The sequence below is a fragment of the Lissotriton helveticus genome, chromosome 6 (genome assembly GCF_964261635.1).
Source record: "Lissotriton helveticus chromosome 6, aLisHel1.1, whole genome shotgun sequence".
Lineage (NCBI taxonomy): Eukaryota > Metazoa > Chordata > Amphibia > Caudata > Salamandridae > Lissotriton > Lissotriton helveticus.
In genome coordinates, this window is record NC_136067.1 from 1,896,772,545 (window position 1) to 1,896,791,705 (window position 19,161).

At 45.9% G+C, this 19,161-nt stretch overlaps 1 protein-coding gene across 1 annotated transcript in view; it reads right to left on the reverse strand.

The window, feature by feature from the left end:
* The window catches only part of ALK (ALK receptor tyrosine kinase), a 2,452,973-nt gene that overhangs the window by 457,798 nt on the left and 1,976,014 nt on the right, over positions 1 to 19,161 (reverse strand). Inside the window, exon 9 of the mRNA XM_078647129.1 lies at positions 2,616 to 2,716. Coding sequence (XP_078503255.1) covers positions 2,616 to 2,716 — 101 coding nt within the window. The remainder of the gene's footprint in view (positions 1 to 2,615; positions 2,717 to 19,161) is intronic.

Below are 19,161 nucleotides of genomic sequence, written 5' to 3' on the forward strand. Positions count from 1 at the left end.
GGTCCGCCGAGGGTTTCTTCAGAAGGGGGTTGATCTCAGCGTGTTTCCAGTCGTCAGGGAACGAGGCGGTTGCTAGGGAGCGGTTGATGGTGTGGCAGAGCATGGGTGCGATGGTGTCGGCGGCTCTGTTGAAAATGTGATGGGGGAAGAGGTCCATGGGGGCCCCGGAGTGGATTGACTTCATCGTCGTCAGTGTGTCTTCGGTGGTGAGGGCTGTCCAGTTGTTGATCGCTGGCTTCAGGGTGTAGGGGGTGGTTGGTGAGGGTTCAGTGTGTTGGTTGTCTTTGTCGAAGGTCTCGTAGATGCTCTTGATTTAGTGGTGGAAAAAGGTGCAGAGTTTGTCTCAGAGGTCTTGTGAGGAAGGGATGTTGGTGGACTCGCTGGTGGGTTGGGCGAACTCCTTGATGATGTTGAAGAGTTCTTTGCTGTTGTGTCAGGTGTCAGAATGTGATCAATGGCTTGCGATCTCAACTACTGTCACAAACAAGTGATATATTCCTCTATTACTTGTAAATAGAAGGAGGGCGCCCATTTCATTCCCCCTCCTATCTGTGATTAGGACAGGTTTGCTAAAGCCCTTTCACAAGAATTGTCCGACTTGCAAAACGGCTTTTGTGCATAAAGAAAAGCCCATATGCAGTTGCAAACCCAGTGATTTTTCGAATCGCACATTATGCAATCATAAAGGGGGGGGTTTACATAAGGCTAAAATGCCCATTCAACTCAAGATCTCCTAATTAGCATGCCTGCTAAACATTCGATAGCCCGTACCAGAGCTCACATGTCAGAGCATTCCACATATTGACATGTACCCTGATGTTTTAAATATGAGGTTCTACCAATGGATCGCTGCAGAGGAAGAACTGAAAACAGGCTTTAACAACCCCAAACATTGGGAGATTAAAAAGGCAAACAAGATAAGGGGCCAGATGTAGGTAATATCAAATTTGAGAGTCCTTAATAGCGAATTTTACCGATTCGCTATTAAGGACTTGCACATTTGAATGTAGGTAGGAATCGCTAAAATATTAGCGGTTACTTAATATTCTTTAATAACGAATCGCAAATTGAGATTCGTTAATAAGGAATACCTACCCATTCATTCCTATGGGCTAGGAGGCCCACAGGAATGAATGGGAAGATATTCACTATTTGCGATTCGCTATTAAGGAATCGCAAATAGCGGGAGCTATTTCAAGGGTGCTAGGGTGTCAAAAGGACACCCTGTTGCACCCCTGATATGTGCATGTGTGCACATGTGGCGCACATACATGCCCTAAGGGCATGAATGTATGCCACACATCACTTTAAAAAAAGCAAAAAAGTGCTTTTTTACAGGAAATCGCCAATTACCACCAACATGAAGTTGGTGGTAATTAGCGATTCCTTAAACCTAAAGTGCACTTTCTTTTGTGCTACCTACATTGCATTTTAAGGAATAGCAATTTACGATTCCTTAAATTCCTTATTTTGCTAGAAGGTTTAAGCTCACCTACATTGCTCTCAGCCAAATACCGATCGCAAACGCTGAAATTCTGCGAATTTCAGCGTCAGCACTCGGTATTTGGCCACCTACATCTGGCCCAAAGACTTCATGTCCTTCCTTCTGTTTACTTTTTTCATTCTTGCTTACCATTTGATGTTCTTCGTCCCTTCCTCTTTTCTCTTCCTCCATTTCTTTCTCACCCTTCCATTCCTAATGTCTTTCCTTCTTCAGTTTATTTCCTTGTCCCTGCTTTCCTTCCTTCCTTCCACCTTCCTTCCCTTTAATATCTTCCTCTTTCTCTGTATCCTTGTTACCATTAACTTGTTATATCTTCCTTTCTTTCTCTATTTCTTCTGCTTTCTTTCTTTTGCATAACTTTATTGTTTGAATGCTTTCTTTTTTTAGGATTTCTGCTCTTAATCAACATTTCTCTAAACATTCAAACAAATCATACATAACAAAATTGGAGCTCTCTTTTTAATGACTCTAATGGCTTCCTGCCTTTCTCATGGGCCTGCGTATATAAACTTTTGATCTCATTGGGTTATTTTTCTGGGAGGCAAAGTGATAAGGAATAACAAGGTAATGCTGAAGTGCAGATGCTCGAGATAATATTTACTGCTGACTAAAGGGATGCACACGTCTGAGTATTTTTGTATTTCAAAAGTACCTCTTCAGAATTACCTTTTGAACCTTTAGCTTTGTAAACAATTTATCTTAGAAAATGTGGTGCAAAATAAACCATATGCCCTCTAGTTTAAAAAAAATTCGTAGGGGAGGGGTTTGGGAGGGATCCCACCCAAGGAAAGGGACCCCGCCCGAGCATCACTTACTTACTTGGTGCAAATGAGCACAGTGTGTGCGCCCCTCCACTTTCAAATTGTACCAGCTGCCATTGGCCAGAGGCAGTGCCAGGACGCCAAAGGGTAAACTGGGGATGGCAGCTTTTAACTCTGGTAACCCTATTTCATTTCCTTGTTGAAGAGATGACTGAAATGGATGCACTAGAATGGCACTGGTGAACATCATGTTCTGGACATTGCAGTGACATTCAAGAGCAGTAATTCAAATGACTGAGGAAGGACCAGCAGTGGGAGATAGTTTTTGCAGAGTGGTAAGAAAGACTTACCTCGCATGGTGAGTTCTTCATTGGTGCTGGAAACAAGGGACTCGTGGAGATGGTGGCCTCATCTGCAGGGTGCTCACTGGTGTTCAGCAAGAGGGCATAGCCTGGAGAACAGAAGAAAGTGCACAGGAAATCTCAATGAGCTTCAGCAAAGACTCATATTTACTCAGATCACAGCAGCAAAAACACAGAAAGTAACCAACAAAATACCACCTCATGATATCAGCAAGGCTAGTAAAATGGGCATCGCAGGTGGAGTGCAGGGTGCAAAAAGAAAAGGATGGACTTTTGCATGAAGTGTATCCATTACATTTTGTTATTGTAGTGTGATGCCCTTTGAGTGACACGTGCATTGCTCATTGTGCCATTGGATCCAAGGTGCACCTCACCAATGAGGCCCAATAATGCTGAAAGCTGCCTGGGTTACTGGTGCTTCATAGGGGAAATGACCTGTCAGTCCCAGCTGGACTGTTCCTATTGGAGTTGGAGCAAGGCTGACTTGGATATGGCTACTCCCTGTTTTGAATGATGCACTGGGCAATACATTGCTACTGATAGTGACTGGCACTTCTGTAAGTATTCAACAAATCACCTTTAGTTTTTTCCCTGACAGAACTCTGTCTCTAATACAAAACACCGGATAAACTGTAAGAAAGTATTTGTGCTAAAGCAGCTGCCCCCACCCCAGAGTGTGTGTCCCATTTCAAACCCTTCCATTCGAAATCCTATCTAGAGAAAGAAACATTTCACTTTGAAATAATGTGCTTGGGGCATAATGGGCTCCAGTCTTCTTGTTCTAGGCAATAGTACATCAACATTCTGTTTCAGAAAATGAAATATTTTTAGAATCAATGCCATTTTATTCCTTCTGAGGTGAGAGCACTTTCAATATGGATCTCGTTCTTTTCATGTATCGTATTCTACTGAGGTGCTGAGTATGTATTATGCTAAATATGCCAGCAGGAGTGCTGATGGAGTACATCAGAGTTCTGCTCAATATGTGACAGCTGATGTTTAACTAAGCTAGAGGATCTCACTGCACCAGTGAGAAAGCTGTTCTTTGCACCTGTGCGCCAAGGTGGTTTTTCAGGATACTAGAACAGGAACATATTATTCATCTCATTATTATCCTTAAGTTGCTGATCTTACAGGCTCAACTGTCAGACAGCAGCTATTCATCATATCAGAGGTTCTACATAATGCTAATGTGCACATTACCCCAGTGGAAAAGCAAAATTGCCATTCCAATAGCCACAGCCTCTACATGTATGCAACGCACCATTGGCATTCCAATAGCCACAGCATCTACCGGTATGCAAAGTACCATTGCCATTCCAATAGCCACAGCCTCCAGCAGTATGCCAAGCATCATTGCCATTCCAATAGCCACAGCCTCCACCTGTATGCAACGCACCATTGCCATTCCAATAGCCACAGCCTGCAGCAGTATGCAAAGCATCATTGCCATTCCAGTAGCCACAGCCTCCAGCAGTATGCACAGCGCCATTGCCCTTCCAATAGCCACAGCCTCCTTCAGCAGTATGGAAAGCCCCATTGCTATTCCAATAACCACAGCCTCCAGCAGTATGCAAAGTGCCATTGCCATTCTATTAGCCACAGCCTACAGCAGTATGCAAAGTGCCATTGCCATTCTATTAGCCACAGCCTACAGCAGTATGCAAAGTGCCATTGCCATTCCTACAGCCACAGCTTCAGCAGTATACAAAGAGCCATTTCCATTCTATTAGCCACAGCCTACAGCAGTATGCAAAGCACCATTGCCCTTCCATTAGCCATAGCCTTCAGTAGTAAACAAAGCACCAGTGCCATTCCAATAGACACAGCCTCCTCCTGCAGTATGCAAAGCACCATTGCCAAGCTGGTATTCAACGTTTCGTGCACCACACATATCAACATGCCAAGGTAGTAATCCTCATTGTCGAAACAACCACAGTGTTAACAACACGATCTTCCTTTCTGTGATTCGCTGGCAGAATCACTGCATTGAGGAATATTTCTGGGATGGCTCGGTCAATGCCTATGCAGCAGACTATGTAAGTGGGTGTTGCAGGGCCTCAGAGTAGTCACTGTCACCAAGAGTAAGACATCAGCAGGCCTATCCAATGGTACCACCGGGGGGTGGGGTCTCTTCATTTCTCCCAATCTGCCTTCCTAGGCTCATTCCTGCAGCGTTCTTGGTAAACTTCTGACAGTGCACGCCTCCACAGTCACTACACAGGAAAAAACCCAGGGGCATATTATCAAGGACGGCGTTAAAAATGATTGCCGGTTTAGCGGCAGAAAACTGCTGCTAAAGCGGTGATAATGGGCTTGATAATATGCCCTTGAGAATTCCAATGGAAGTCCATGTTCTGGTGTGAACATGGACTTCTATTGGAATTCTCCAGGGCATATTGTCAAGCCCACTATCGTTGATTTAGCGGCAGTTTTCTGCTGCTAAACCGGCGATAATTCTAACACCGTCCTTGATAATATGCCCCTTAGTTCTACTGGTTGCTTGTGGTTTATCCAAAAAATAACATGCAACTTCTGAAATCATACTTCTTTCTAATTTGTTGCTGTGGGACCCAGAGCTGGATTAGTGAGAAGAGCAGATGGGCCCAGAGCTCACCTTGCCCAGGCATTTCCAAGGTTTATGTGGGTCCCAGGTAAAAAAAACTGAAGCGGAGCCCTTCACAAGGTGAGAACTTGTTTCAAGTTTTAAAAACATGTCCTACAGTGAAAGAGACGACATAGTAGATCCACCATCTGGCATCACGTAGTTGTAGCAGTGTTAACAGCCTCGTTGCTAGTAAAAAGGTCAGTTTTGCTTTAAAATCTATAAATAAATGTTGCTGCACGAGAGTAGGGCCCATAAGAAGTGCAGGGGCTGGGAAATATTGAATCTTCTGCCCCTATTCGTGACTGTCTTGGGCCTGTCAGCCAGTGCTGGGGGTGTGGCTGACCACAAATATCTCTGAAAAAAGTCCAATATACTGACTAATCGGTTTATCCCCACATATACGGTGTCTCTTCAGATAGGCCTTGAACACTTATGGAAATGACATCATTATTTTCTGGTATGAGGTCTATTTGCCTTAAAGCTATCTCTCACATGTTGCGTAATAGTAGTGTGTTCTACGACTGCTAGAAAATGTGAAGCAACAGACAGTTCTATAACCAAAAAGACCTTTGAGATCCTGCTTCGAACTCAATTAAATTTACTTTGATTGAATCAGGGGATGCACATTAGTTCAACAGCATAGAAAATGAAAACCTTCACCTTTCTCTGTGGGCTTGATGAGGCATTCTAGGTCTAACCCAGCAAAGAAAAATGGAATAATGTGGATGAGTTTTAAAGATACAGGCAGTGCCAGACTGGAATCCAAAATCAGCGCTGGCAAAAATGCATGACACAGCCCCACATTGCAGAAGGGTGCGACTAGAGAGCCATGGGGCCACAGGGAAATTGCCACAGGGCAGAATGGGCAGTCCAGCTGGACACAGCACTCTACTATGGGTCACCCAATGCCCTTGTTGCCCCAGTGTAAGTACAAGGTCCTGTGTTGGGCACTTTATAGCTTTTCAAGAATCTGTTCCAGAGTATTACTACATTGATGTATTCTCCCCAGGCATGTACCGACATGGTGCTGACCCCGTAGCTGATTTCAGCAGAATTCTTTTTTTTAAGCACAAAATATAATTATTTATTGCATACCTACTGCATATCTTTTTTAACTTATTTTTATTGTAGTACTGCATTATTTATCCCAATAATTTGCACATTGTTCATTTTACAATTCTTGTAATCTGCCTATAGGGCCACTAGCAAGGTCACATTTTGGCAAGCAGAGTTTATTTTTCACATTCATGACTTGGAAATGCCCAGAAGGCAACTGATAGGACCATTTAGTCGATTACTGGAGCCCAAAGAAGCTAGCAGAAAGATCAGCACCCTCACTGGAAGAATCCAAACTGTCAGCAAGCCATCATTCTCCTCAGAAGCATGGTTCCTCATTTGCGGAGTACCGCAGATGCTCCTTGCTTAGTCCGACTTTCTTCATCATATGCATGACCCGATGGCAGATGCATTCCAGGCTCACAACATCAATGTCCTCACCTAGAATGATTAAAATATAATGGGAGGTACCCTTTTGTAGGAAAAGGAATGGGTGAATAAGTATGAACAACAGACAATTTCCTTTTCCAATTATTATTTTAAGAAGGAAGAAAGCTCCTATCTGTATTTAGACAAAGGAATAAAGTCTGGCACAAGATACCAAATTTACAAAACTACTTGTTCAGACATTGAGAGTTCTACTTAAAACTAACAGACAGCAGGATTTGTTATGACAACACTTTTTTTCAAAGAATATCATTGTTCTTTTTGATATATATCTTCAAGAAATATAACATATTTTTTTACTGTGAGATCTGATGTGTAGATGTTTTTAATAAATAATGTGATTAATGTGTGTTTAAATTGATTTCATGATTTTTTCAATGTACTGGTGATTGAATAACAATAACAATAAAAATATACATAACAAATCCTGCTGTCTGTTAGTTTTAAGTAGAACTCTCAATGTCTGAACAAGTAGTTTTGTAAATTTGGTAACTTGTGCGAGTCTTTATTCCTTTGTCTAAATACAGATAGGAGCTTTCTTCCTTCTTAAAATAATAATTGGAAAAGGAAATTTTCTGTTGTTTATACTCCCCTAGAATGACACACAACTGATACTGTCCCTCTTGGACAAAACACCCAGCACCAGAAACAAGTTCACCACATGAATGACCGAAGTAGCTACCTTGATGAAGTCCAACTGCATCAAGCTGAAAACGGACCAGGCTGAAGTGGTAATTTTCGGGAAGGACACATCGCATTTGCCATGGGACCAACCTCATGGCTGACAGATCTTGGACCCACTCAGAAGGCCAGCACACCAGCTTGAAACCTCAGAATCATTTTAGATAGCAAACTGGACATGTCCGCCAATGTTAACGCACTTGCATTGTCCTGTTTTCATACCTGAAGAAGTTCAAAAAGATCTTCAAGTGGCTACCGAACAACAACAAGTAAACAGTTACCCAAACCCTCATCAATAGCAGACTGGACTAAGGGAACACCTTATTCGGAGGATTAACCATCCAACCCACAAAAAGACTTCAGACCGTCCAGAATGCAGCAGACAGATTAGTCCTCCGGGCCCACATCAAACCTCACCTAAGGGAACTCCACTGGCTCCTGATACACAAACCCATACACTTCAAACTACTCACCTAGATATACAAAGCCCCTCACAACTCAGGCCCTGCCTACTTGAACAGCTACCTACAATTTCACCAACCCTATAGGCACCTCTGTTCTGCTGGAGTCTCACTAGCTCACACCCCGTGCATACACAAAGGCACAGCAGAAGGTCATGCCTGTTCATACATTGCCCCAAAAACCTGGAACAAGCTCACACAACACACCAGAGCCTCCTCCTAATTTCTTGAATTGCAAGAATCTGAAGAGCTGTCTTTTTAATTTAGCCATCCCGAAGACACCCTCACACCTGCCACTGTGACAGCATGCCCTTACGGTGATAACGTGCTACAAAAATAAAGGTAACACATAACATAACATGACATAACAAAACATAACTGTTGGAGATGTCCCTCTCTTCCTCCCCCTTTGGATGAATTCACTTTTGTTGGCTTTAGGACTCTATGCACTTTACCACTGCTAACCAGTAGTAAAGTGCTTGTGCTCAATCCCCTAAACATGGTTTGATTGGCTTACCCATGATTGGCATATTTAATTTACCTATAAGCCGCTAGTAAAGTGCACTGCATGTGCTCAGGGCCCGTAAGTTAAATGCTGCTAGTGGGCCTGCAATACTGATTGTGCCACCCACTGAAGTAGCCCTTTGAACATATCTCAGGCCTGTTATTGCAGAGCCTGTGAGTGCAGTTTTAAACTGCCATGTTAACCTGGCACGTTACACCTCTTGCCAGGCCCAGACATTTTTTTTATACACATAAGGCATCTCTAAGGTAGTTCCTAAACAGCCAGGAGGGCAGGGTGCAATGTATTTAAAAAGTAGGACATGTCATTTTAAGTCTTACATCATCTGATAGTGAAGCACTCTTAAATTCAGTCAGACAGTCAGTCAATATAACTTTATTCTGCATAAGGCCATACAAGATAGGAGCATACAATACAGATAAAAGTCCATTGGTGCTGAAGCAATAGAAAAGTTCACAATAAAAAACTCTTTAATAATATAAAAAATGTAAAACACTTTAAATGGATATTTAGACAGTTATAGACAGTACTCAAAACCATATATACAGGTTTCAGGCAATAACTAAAAAGCATTTAGAAAAGAACCACATTGCATATAGATACTAAAAACGAATGTACTTTTTAACTCATAGATTTTCTCATTTTTAAGGCTCAACAGACAAAACTTGCGATGGCAAGGCAACATAATTCTGACTCTAGGAGTAAAAGACATGACAACCAGATGCTGTGGGAACTGGCACCAAATGAAAGCAAAAGAGGCCCTAGGAAAAGAATTCTGGGTTGTGTATAAAACCTACAATAAAGTGCAAGTGTTTGTTTAGCAATGCCATCACAGGGTCAGGGCGGTAGACTGTAAAACCACGAGCCCGGCTGGGGGTAAGCTACCAAGAAGTGAACGATACCTAATCTAAATTGGGGACAGTAAAATCTATGTTCTGGGTTGGTTACCCAAAGTAGATGTGGTGTGTTCTAATTTTACACAGTTCTCCCATATCTCTTTAGAAAAGGAGGTCAACCAGGAGCTTCAGATCTTAAGCCATAGGAGCAGAGGGGCAGCTAAAACCGTGTCTTTCAGGTAAGGGAGGTAATTAGGCTGGCTGTGCTTCTTGGCATTGCAAGTAATCTGCCCTATGAAGTATTGTTTTTATTATCTGCAATACACCAGGCGACGTGTATCCCCAGACTCCTGCCCCATATCTGCTCTGGGGTACACATTTAGATCTGTACACAGTGATTAGCTCTTTGATTGGTTTATGGCCTAGTTTCTTTGAGAAACGGAAAATTGCCTCTATTGTCCCTTACATCTTGCAGACTCTTAGGGTCAGGAGTTTGTTCCATCTTAGATTGCATGACAGCAATACCCCAAGGTGGTCAAAGTTTTTGACTTTTATAATGGGGATCCCTTCAATGTTATGGGGAGGGAAAGCCTTTTTGGGCCCCCAAATTATGCTGTAGGACTTTGTGTGGTTGATTTTCAAATTAAGGACCATATGTATCAAGGAACCAATTTGCGATTCTGTTATAGCGATTTTTAACCCCTTCCACGCTCATGACGAGCTGGGCTCGTCATGAGGTAGCCTCCTCGCACGCTCATGACGAGCCCAGCTCGTCACGTAACATGCGGTTCCGCAAATCTCAGCGTGCGAGCGGAATTCCGCCCGCACGCATGCGGTTAAGAAATCGCTATTTCAGAATCGCAAAATGGTATTATCAAGAAAAATGCAATTTTTTAGCGATTTCTTGATATTCCTTATAGCGAATTTGCCAATTGCGAATTCGCAAAGTGCGAATTCGCAATTAATGAATACTTTCCCATTCATTTCTATGGGCCAGGAGGCCCATAGGAGGGAATGGGAATTTTTTCTCAATTTGCAAATCGCAAATTGAGAATAATTTCAAGGGTGCGGGGTGTCCAAAGGACACCCTGTTGCACCCCTGAAATAAGCATGGGTGCACATGTGGTGCACATACATGCCCTAAGGGCATGTATGTGTGTCACATGGCACTTTGAAAAATGCTGAAATGTGCATTTTTCAAGGAAATCGCAACTTACCACCAACTAGAAGTTGGTGGTAATTTGCGATTCCTTAAGGGCATTTTGGAATTCTTTTTTTTGCTTAATAAATTGCATTTAAGGAATCGCAAAATTTGCGATTCCTTAAATGCAATCGCAAAATAAGGAATGGCAAATTTTGCGATTCCTTATTTAGCACCCAAATTCTTTCATACATATCATTTTGCGAAAATGAGTTCGCAAACGCTGAAATTCTGTGAATTTCGGCGTTTGCGAACCCATTTGGCCTTGATACATATGGCCCTTAGCTCCCTCATAAAATCACTAAAATGTTCTAATAACAACAGGAGCCCATTCGCGATTTGAGCTAATAGAACTGCGCCATCTGCATAAAGAAGCATGGGGACAACGCGTTTCCCAATCCATGGTAGATCTTTGTCTCTGGACACCAGTTTGCACTCTAGAACATTAATGTAAAACAAATGAAAAGGGGCTAAAATACAGATCTGTCTGACACCCTTATTTGAAAGGAAAAAAGGGGTACAATCCCCATTTATTTTAAAACGGACCCGTGTCTTCATCCCCTGGTGCAATCTTATCAAGAGGCCAGTCAATCAGTGATGGGTTAATCCCGGCTTTCCTGATCATTAACATGAGCTTCCCCCTGTCTAAAAGGTCAACAGTGCTGAATAAATCCATAAATGCCATGTGGATTCCCCCCGCCCTTAGCTTGCACGTATTTGCCTGACATCATAACAAGGTCAGTGATTGTTCCACGGTTTCCACTCCTGGTTGGAAAGCAAATTGCGCCTCTAAAAAAAACTTAGTGTCGCTGACTCATTCTTCGAGATGCTGGCGGGGAGGTTCCTGTTACTCTTTTTGAAAATTGGGACAGTTGTTGTTCCCTTCCAAAAGTGTATATCTGGCCTATCACTGCGCTATGAAAGACATTTCTTAAAAGTGGATCCCAAAAAGCGGGGTTTTGTTTAAAAACATCAGTGGGTACCCAACCTAGCCCTGGGGCCTTTCCTGCGGAAGATTTGAAAAAATCCATAATTACCATATCAACATCAATGGTGTTACTTAGGGCTAAGACTTCGTCTGGGGTTGGAAGTACCTCTTGCAAAACGTGGGTAGAGCAAGCATTGCTAAAAATTTGCTAAAAGTGATCAAGCCACTTGGTGGCTAGAATGTGGTATTCTATCTGGGGAGAATTATCGCTAAAATAAGGCCTGTTGATAACTTCCCAGAAAGCCCTTGTGTCTCTCAATGTAGATGCTAAAATTAAATCATCCCTGACCTTCTGCTTTCTGGCTACACCAATTGCTTTGTACAAAGATCTGAGCAATTTAATTGGGACTGTACATCTGGGAGAGGACCATTTAAAAGCATGAGGGGCATTTTAATTCACCTGGACAACAAACTGGGTAGCAGCCTGTTCACAAATGCCCTCAAAGCTGTTTACCAAATTGACAGGATCAGAGTCTTCCAACAGTCAGACCATGATGTGAAGGGAGCTCCGAAAGATTGTATTTTTCCAAAATGTACTATGGTCAAGCTTATCCCATTTAAGATGGATGCTCTTTTTTTAGATAATTTTAGATCAGAGGGGCAGTTTGTCCCTTGTGTTTTCATAGGAGAACACGAGAGAACAAAAGCAACAGGATTTTGATTACTATAGACTTATAGCCCGCCGTAGCGGGCTATACCGGCTATTAAAGGCCCGCTGAATCGTTAAAGGCCCGAGCCGAAGGCGAGGGACTTTAACGAACCAGCGGGACTTTATTAGCCGGTATAGCCCTGCTACGAAGGGCTATAAGGCTATTAGAACATTCTGCCACTAGAGGGCAGAATGTTCTAACGAATTAAACAAAGGGTTCTCGAAGCTCGAGGGGATATAAATCCCCTCGAACTTCGAGAAGCCTTTGTAGAACATTGGAATGTTACTCTGCGGGCCTTTACCGGCCCGTAGAAGCAGGGAGCACTCCATTGTCTGCAATGGAGCTCCCAACATTCCAATGTTCTAATTAAGATTGAAGTCACGGTATAGGAATATTAAGTATGTGTGGGGCTATATGGGGAGAAAGGAAGATGAAGTCAATTATGGAACCTCTTCCTTTACCAGTGTAATAGTGCTGCCTCCGTATCAACCTCTCGTGGATATTTTTGGGGTTTGAAACGCATCAGTATCTCACACCACTTGGGAAACATACATGTAAGAGTAGGAACAGCTGTAAAGGATCGGTTTAAATTCCAAACCCTTAGCTGGGTTGAAAGTTTGTTCCCAGTGGACAGCATCAACAAAAAAGACTGTTCAAATTGTTCAAATGCTTCAAGAATTGCGTTGTTGCATTTGTGAAATCAATGACTAGCTCAATATTGTGATGTACCGTTCACTTATTGATTTATCTTTTTCATTTTGCATAGTTTTGTCACGTTTGATGTATATGTGTACCACTGTATACTTTCATAGCAACTTCACTGAAATAAGTGTTTTTCCTGTTTCTGACACTCTAAGGTGATGAAAAACATAGAATAATGGTTAAATAAATAACCAGGACCAATGAAAATGTGTTATTGGTTTTAGTCTGTTTAAGTTGATAACAGCCACCCATGTGGCAGCTAGATACCATTTTGGGCTACTATATTTAGGCCCTTCCTAGCCGCCAATATTTGGGCCTACCCCCATTGACATACCATCATTTTTAGAAAGTTGGCATTTCTATACTTTAGCTATTTGGTGCCTGCTGCCAGTCTCTGATCAAATGTTTGGCGTGGGTCAGCTGGACTTTCTGTATTCTCCCTAGACAGCTACACACAATGGGAGCTTTGGTGTGACTTGATAGGCCATTCTGGCAGGATAGGAAGGAGGATCTGGTCCCAGCCTTGCTTACACCTGATTAGGCTGTATCCTGTTCCCACACAAAGGGCTGCATACCTGCCTGTAGTGAGTCTGGAGCCAGAGCGGGAAGTGAGGACCTTTGTGCATTTCAAAGGCTTGTCTTTGAAGTCTCCCCTACTTCAAATGTACAACTGGGTATAAGTTCTGGCCCTCAGACACTACCAACTCAGTACACTTCTGGACCTGTGGATACTCTGCCAGGATGAAGGCCTGCTGTGCTGCTGAAGGGACAACCACTCTGCTGGACTGCTACTTTGCTGGACTCCTGTTTTGCCAGTACCCAGAGTGACTCCAATGGCTAGTTGGATGGCCTCTTGATCTGAAGCCTCAGGGACATAACAGGCTTCCAACAACCTTGCATCTGCACCTGGACTCTGCCATCTGTGAGTCTACCTTGCTAAGTGGTGCCACCTCAGCCTTGGACCTTTAGAAGTTACTCTAAAGTGCTTCCAAGTTGAACCAATGTATTTTCCCTGGCACATCCTCCAGACAAACCGACGCATCTCTTCGGCTGAGCTGTGTGTCCTCAAGCAGAACGGAAGCATTGCTGCTGTTGTGTGAGTTGGGCCCGGCGCAGATGGTACGCATCACCCTTGTAGTCTTTGGTATTGATGTGTCTCCAATCCTGGGCCTTGCATCCATCGTTGACAGCAGCCTGACAACGACGCCAGCCTCTGCCTTGCAACTCATCGAAACCAACGCATTGCCCAGGCTGCTCGCCACATCATCCATGCCTGACTTCATATATCAAGAGAAGTTGAGGGGATCCTCAACGACGATGAACAGGACTTTGCACTGCAGCCTTGCCGCATCTCAGAACCGATGCATCACTTCGACTGCGTGACTCTTCTTGCCTTGGATCCATGGAATGCTCCACAAGCACGATTTAAGGTACTTCGGCTCAGCAAACCTAACTGGGTCCCTGTAGCCGGCACACGCTACATTGTGGTCAGCCTAAACCTTTGACTTAGTTTTACTCTGACACAACCATATATACCCTGGTTGGTGCTTTATGTTTCTAGGTGCTAGGTGCTATTTTACTATTTATTCTCCAAAAATCCATATCTCAAGTTCTACTTATATGTTTATAATTTTGGCCTTTTTTTTTTTCACAACAAGTTTTATTTGTAGGATCGAGCAAGGAAAGCATGTGGCTCCCCACAATCAGGAGAACACCACCAATCATTGTGATACAGTTACATCAAAGAACCAAATGTCCAACTAAGTTGTAAAGAGAAAGCAATTATAAAGAATACAGCAATACTCTCTCCTACCCCTATGAACCCCAACTACCCAACCCTCCCACTTCCACCCCTGTGTCCCACCCTACCCCCGTGCACGTGTGTATTGAAAACCTCGGTACGTAATCATGATATGATACTTGTGGCGTAATGCAAGGACTCGCAAAGTGCAGGGGATTACATATCTTCCTCCAGTTCTGCCGGAGGATCCAGAGTCAACCCCCTATATTCAGCCCACCTCTTCCATATCTTGAAGTGTTTGCGGGGGCATCCTCGTGCTGCAAAAATCGGACGTTCCAGGCCCATGCAAAAGTCCATTCCGGCCCTCCAAGCACACAGGGGGGGGGGCCTCACATCCTTCCAAGCCCGGGCTAAATCTCTTTTGGCCACTACTAGTCCCAGGAGCAGCAGGTGACGTTTATATATGTTTCCCCCAACCCCCTCCAAGATGTGGAGTAAGCCCAGACGATGAGTGCGAGGGAGAATCCAATGCAGTACCTCAGACAGGCAATCCCACACACCCCTCCAGAAGCCCACCAGCCTAGGGCACGACCACATCGTATGGAGCAAAGTGCCCACCTCATTTCCGCAGCGCAAACATTCCGGGGATCCAATCAAGCCAGCCTTCCACAGTCGCTCACGGGTGAAGTACGCCCTATGGAGAACGTATAGCAATGGCTGACCCCTTAGGGGACTCCAGAGCCTCCCTCTAGTCATCGTCATCGAGGGGGCCGACATCAGTTTCCTAAGACGTCTTCAGCGGAAGAAGGGTGGAGGAGCAATGAGTGACTAAAGTCTGATAGATGCGAGAAACTTTTTTATCCCCCAGATCTCCCATAAAGACTTTTGCCTCGATGGGACTAAACTCGGGAAGCAAATCTATGTTGGCAATGCTGGGCATTAGTGCATGTCGGAGTTGTAGGTACCGAAAAAATTGGGACTGGGGCATATCAAATTCGATGCTGAGTGCCTGAAAGGACTTGAGCGTCGTTCCGGACATCACGTGTCCCAGCTGTGAAACCCCGATCGCATCCCAGCCGTCAAATCCTGACAGGGCCGACAATGCGGGTAACAGGCCATTGTGCCATAGCGGTGTCTCAGCGGTCAGTCGACCCCACCAGCCCATGCGGCGCAAGGTCTGTCTCCAGACAGCAAAAACGAGTCTCGTGACCCTCGGCAGCTTCCGGCGCAAGCTGGCCGAGTAGAGGACTGTATGGAGCGTATTGTCGCCCATCAATGTGCGTTCCAGGGCATAGGCTGGATCTCTGCTGTCGCCATACCACCATTCGTTCAGGATAAGCAGATGAGCGGCTTGGTAATAAGACAGTAAATCCGAGGTGGCCAGGCCTCCACAGTAGGTGGACAAGAAGCACGTACGTAGTGCTACTCTGGCCGTCCCCCCAGCCCATAGAAAGCGTCCCAAGATTGAATTGACCTGTCGAAACCACTGGGGCGCAATTGGATAGGGATTATTCTGCAATTGGTAGAGAAGACGCGGGAGTGCAACCATTTTAAAAATTGCGGATCTGCCAAAGAGAGAGAGGGGCATTCGAGACCAAGCCTTGACATCCGTCTGAACTCGGTCCCAAACGGGCACTATATTGCGTTCCCAGGCAACGTTCACCGACTGCGACAGGAACACCCCTAGGTATTTCAGGCCATGCGTGGCTACCTGTAGCCCCGACGTCCAGGGATCCGTTAATGTGTCGCCATTCAGCATCCAGAGGGTAGATTTATGCAAATTCAAATACAGGCCCGAGACTTCCCCAAAGATTCGCATGATGTCCAGTACACGCGGCCCCGAGCGCTGCAAGTCGGTAAGAAAGAAAAGGACATCATCCGCGTAAAGTGCGATCCTATCCGATAAGCTGTTGTTCCACACAAATCCCCGCATTTGCGCATCAATGCGCACCCAGGCAGCCAACGGCTCCATAAGTAGAGCGAATAAATAGGGGGAGAGTGGGTATCCCTGTCGGGTCCCTCGTCCAATTTGGAACGTCTCCGACACCGCCCCTGCAACCCGGACCGAGGCCGTATTATCTGTGTATAGTAGCCTGATATAGGACAGGAAAACCGGGCCTAGGTTTAGGCGGGGCAAAAGTGCAAAAAGGTACGTCCAACTGACGGAATCAAAGGCTTTGTTAATATCAGCTAGCAACAGAGCCGCCTGCTCTCCTGTGGCTCCCATGGCGTCAATCGCCGCCTGTGCGCGTCGGATGTTATGCCTCGTCGCTCTGTGAGGCATGAACCCGGCCTGGTCCTGATGCACCAGGTCTGTTATATACGGGGACAAACGATTCGCTAGGGCCCTAGCCAGAACCTTAGCCTCAATATTAAGTAATGAAATGGGGCGATACGAGTCGTGCCTCTCTGGGGGTCTACCTGGTTTCTGAAAAACGACGATCTCGGCATGGCGCCAGTCTCGGGGTAGTGTGCCCTGTTCACGCGCCGTCTCAAGCGCCCGGTGATAATGGGACCCCAGCTGTACATGAAACTTCTTATAAAACTCACTCGGGTAGCCACTTGGGCCAGGGACCTTTCCAGTATTAAGCTGTCCCAGGGCATCCCCCAACTCCTCAGCCGTAAGGGGCGCATCGAGGGCCTTCCTAGTTTCATCCGACACCTTCTTGGGGGGCATGTCTTCAATAAATTTAGTCACCTCGTCCGCTGATAGGCGATCGCATGGGGCGTACTGAGTAGCGAAGTATGCGGCAAAGCTCGCCGCCAGTTCGCTTGGATCAGTAAGGACTGCACCGTCGTCGGACGTGAGTCCTGGCAGTGTAAGCGGCTGGAGATGACGCTGACAGAGTCTATGAAGCATCGTACATGACTTGTCCCCCCATTGGTATATTCTACTACGTGTGGCTAACCATGCCTGTTTTGCTTCATCAAGTAGGACTGATGCATAGGTCTGCTGAGCCTGAAGAAGGAGTCGCAACCCGGCTTCGTCACCCCCCTCGCGGTTTCGTTCTTCCAAGGTTTCCACCCGCGCGGCCGCTTCCACGATCATTTCCCGGCGCTGCCGACGGGCCGCAGCACACCACGCAATGTCTACACCCCGGATAGTGGGTTTCATGGCCTCCCACACCACCCCGGCGTCAATGTCCCCTACTAGGTTTTCCCGCAAATACAGATCTAACGCTTCACGCAAGTGCGTCACATAGGCAGGCTGCTGGAGATGCCACGAGGACATCCTCCACCTAAACGGCTGGCGGTGTCGACGGAGCTCCACCCTAATCGAAACCGGGGAGTGATCGGACAGGCCTCTAGGCAGGATGTCAGCACTTTTCACTCTACACAAGCAGTCGCCTGGCACAAACACACAGTCCAATCTGGAATAGGAGCCATGCACTGCAGAGACATACGTATACTCGCGTGTTGCAGGGTGCATATGTCTCCAGGTATCCGACCAGCCCAGTCCCTCAATCATAGCATGCAGTCGGGTGTGTGAGGGGGGAGGGGTAGACTCAATCACATCCCGGTGTCGCCGGCGATCCACACTCACGTCCATCACATCATTCCAGTCACCGCCAATCACAGCCAGGGACTCGGGGATGTCCTCCCACACCGTGAATAGTTTCTCAGCTAGGGCCCATTGCAGTGGAGGGGGGGCATAGACACTCCCAAAGACCACAGATTCAGTGCCCACCATGCCCTTGACAAAGATATAGCGACCCTGCGGGTCAACCCACTGTTTCTCATGAACATGGGCCACCCGGCGATGAATCAAAATGGCCACTCCCCTGGATCCCCGGGAAAAACCGGCATGAAATACCTGGTGATAGCCGAACCTCTGTAGACCAAGCACTTTCGAGCCCATCATGTGGGTTTCCTGGAGCAAGAAAACATCAGCACTCTCATTTTTCCCCCAACGCAACACCGCCCCCCGCTTGATTTTGTCGAGCATTCCCCTGACATTCCACGTGATCACCCGCAGAGACGCCTCGGGGAGTCTATGAGTTGTTTCAGCCATAATCAAGTGGGAGACATCTCGCAGAACGTCCTCGCCATTGCCACTCATCGCACACAGTAACAAACACTATCGCAAGACACACGTGCAGTCCCACCCCTCCACCCCCGACCCTCAGCATAACACAACGAGCAACTCTCGTCTTACCCCAAACCCCAACACCAACTGTCAACAGAATGTCGTCATTGTCTTGAGCAGGTCTCGGCCCCAACTCAGAAGCCCTGCTCCCGACCCCCCACACCCCCCCTCACCCCCCCTATACCTCAAGAAACCATGAAGTACCTGTCGCGGCATGGGTAGCCCCGAGCCCAAAACAGAGGACCCTGAGCCAGCCATGCCAATGGATCCCAACTCCCCAGAAAACAGTAACCTCATCCCTCCCCTCCCAGGACCTCCCACATCCGTAGGAGAGCAGTAGCCCCTAAGTGTAGTCCCCACACCCCAACCCACCATCCCCCCGTGTTCAATGATCAGCTGCTAACCAATCCCGAGGCAGCCGTGATACTACCAGGCTATGGAGTCCTAAGGGCCCGTACTCCGTTTGCCAGAGCCTATAGCGACAAGTGTACAAAAGGGGGCGCAGCATCTTCAGGCCTGGACATGTTCCACTTCAGATTGGTCCGAATCTTCT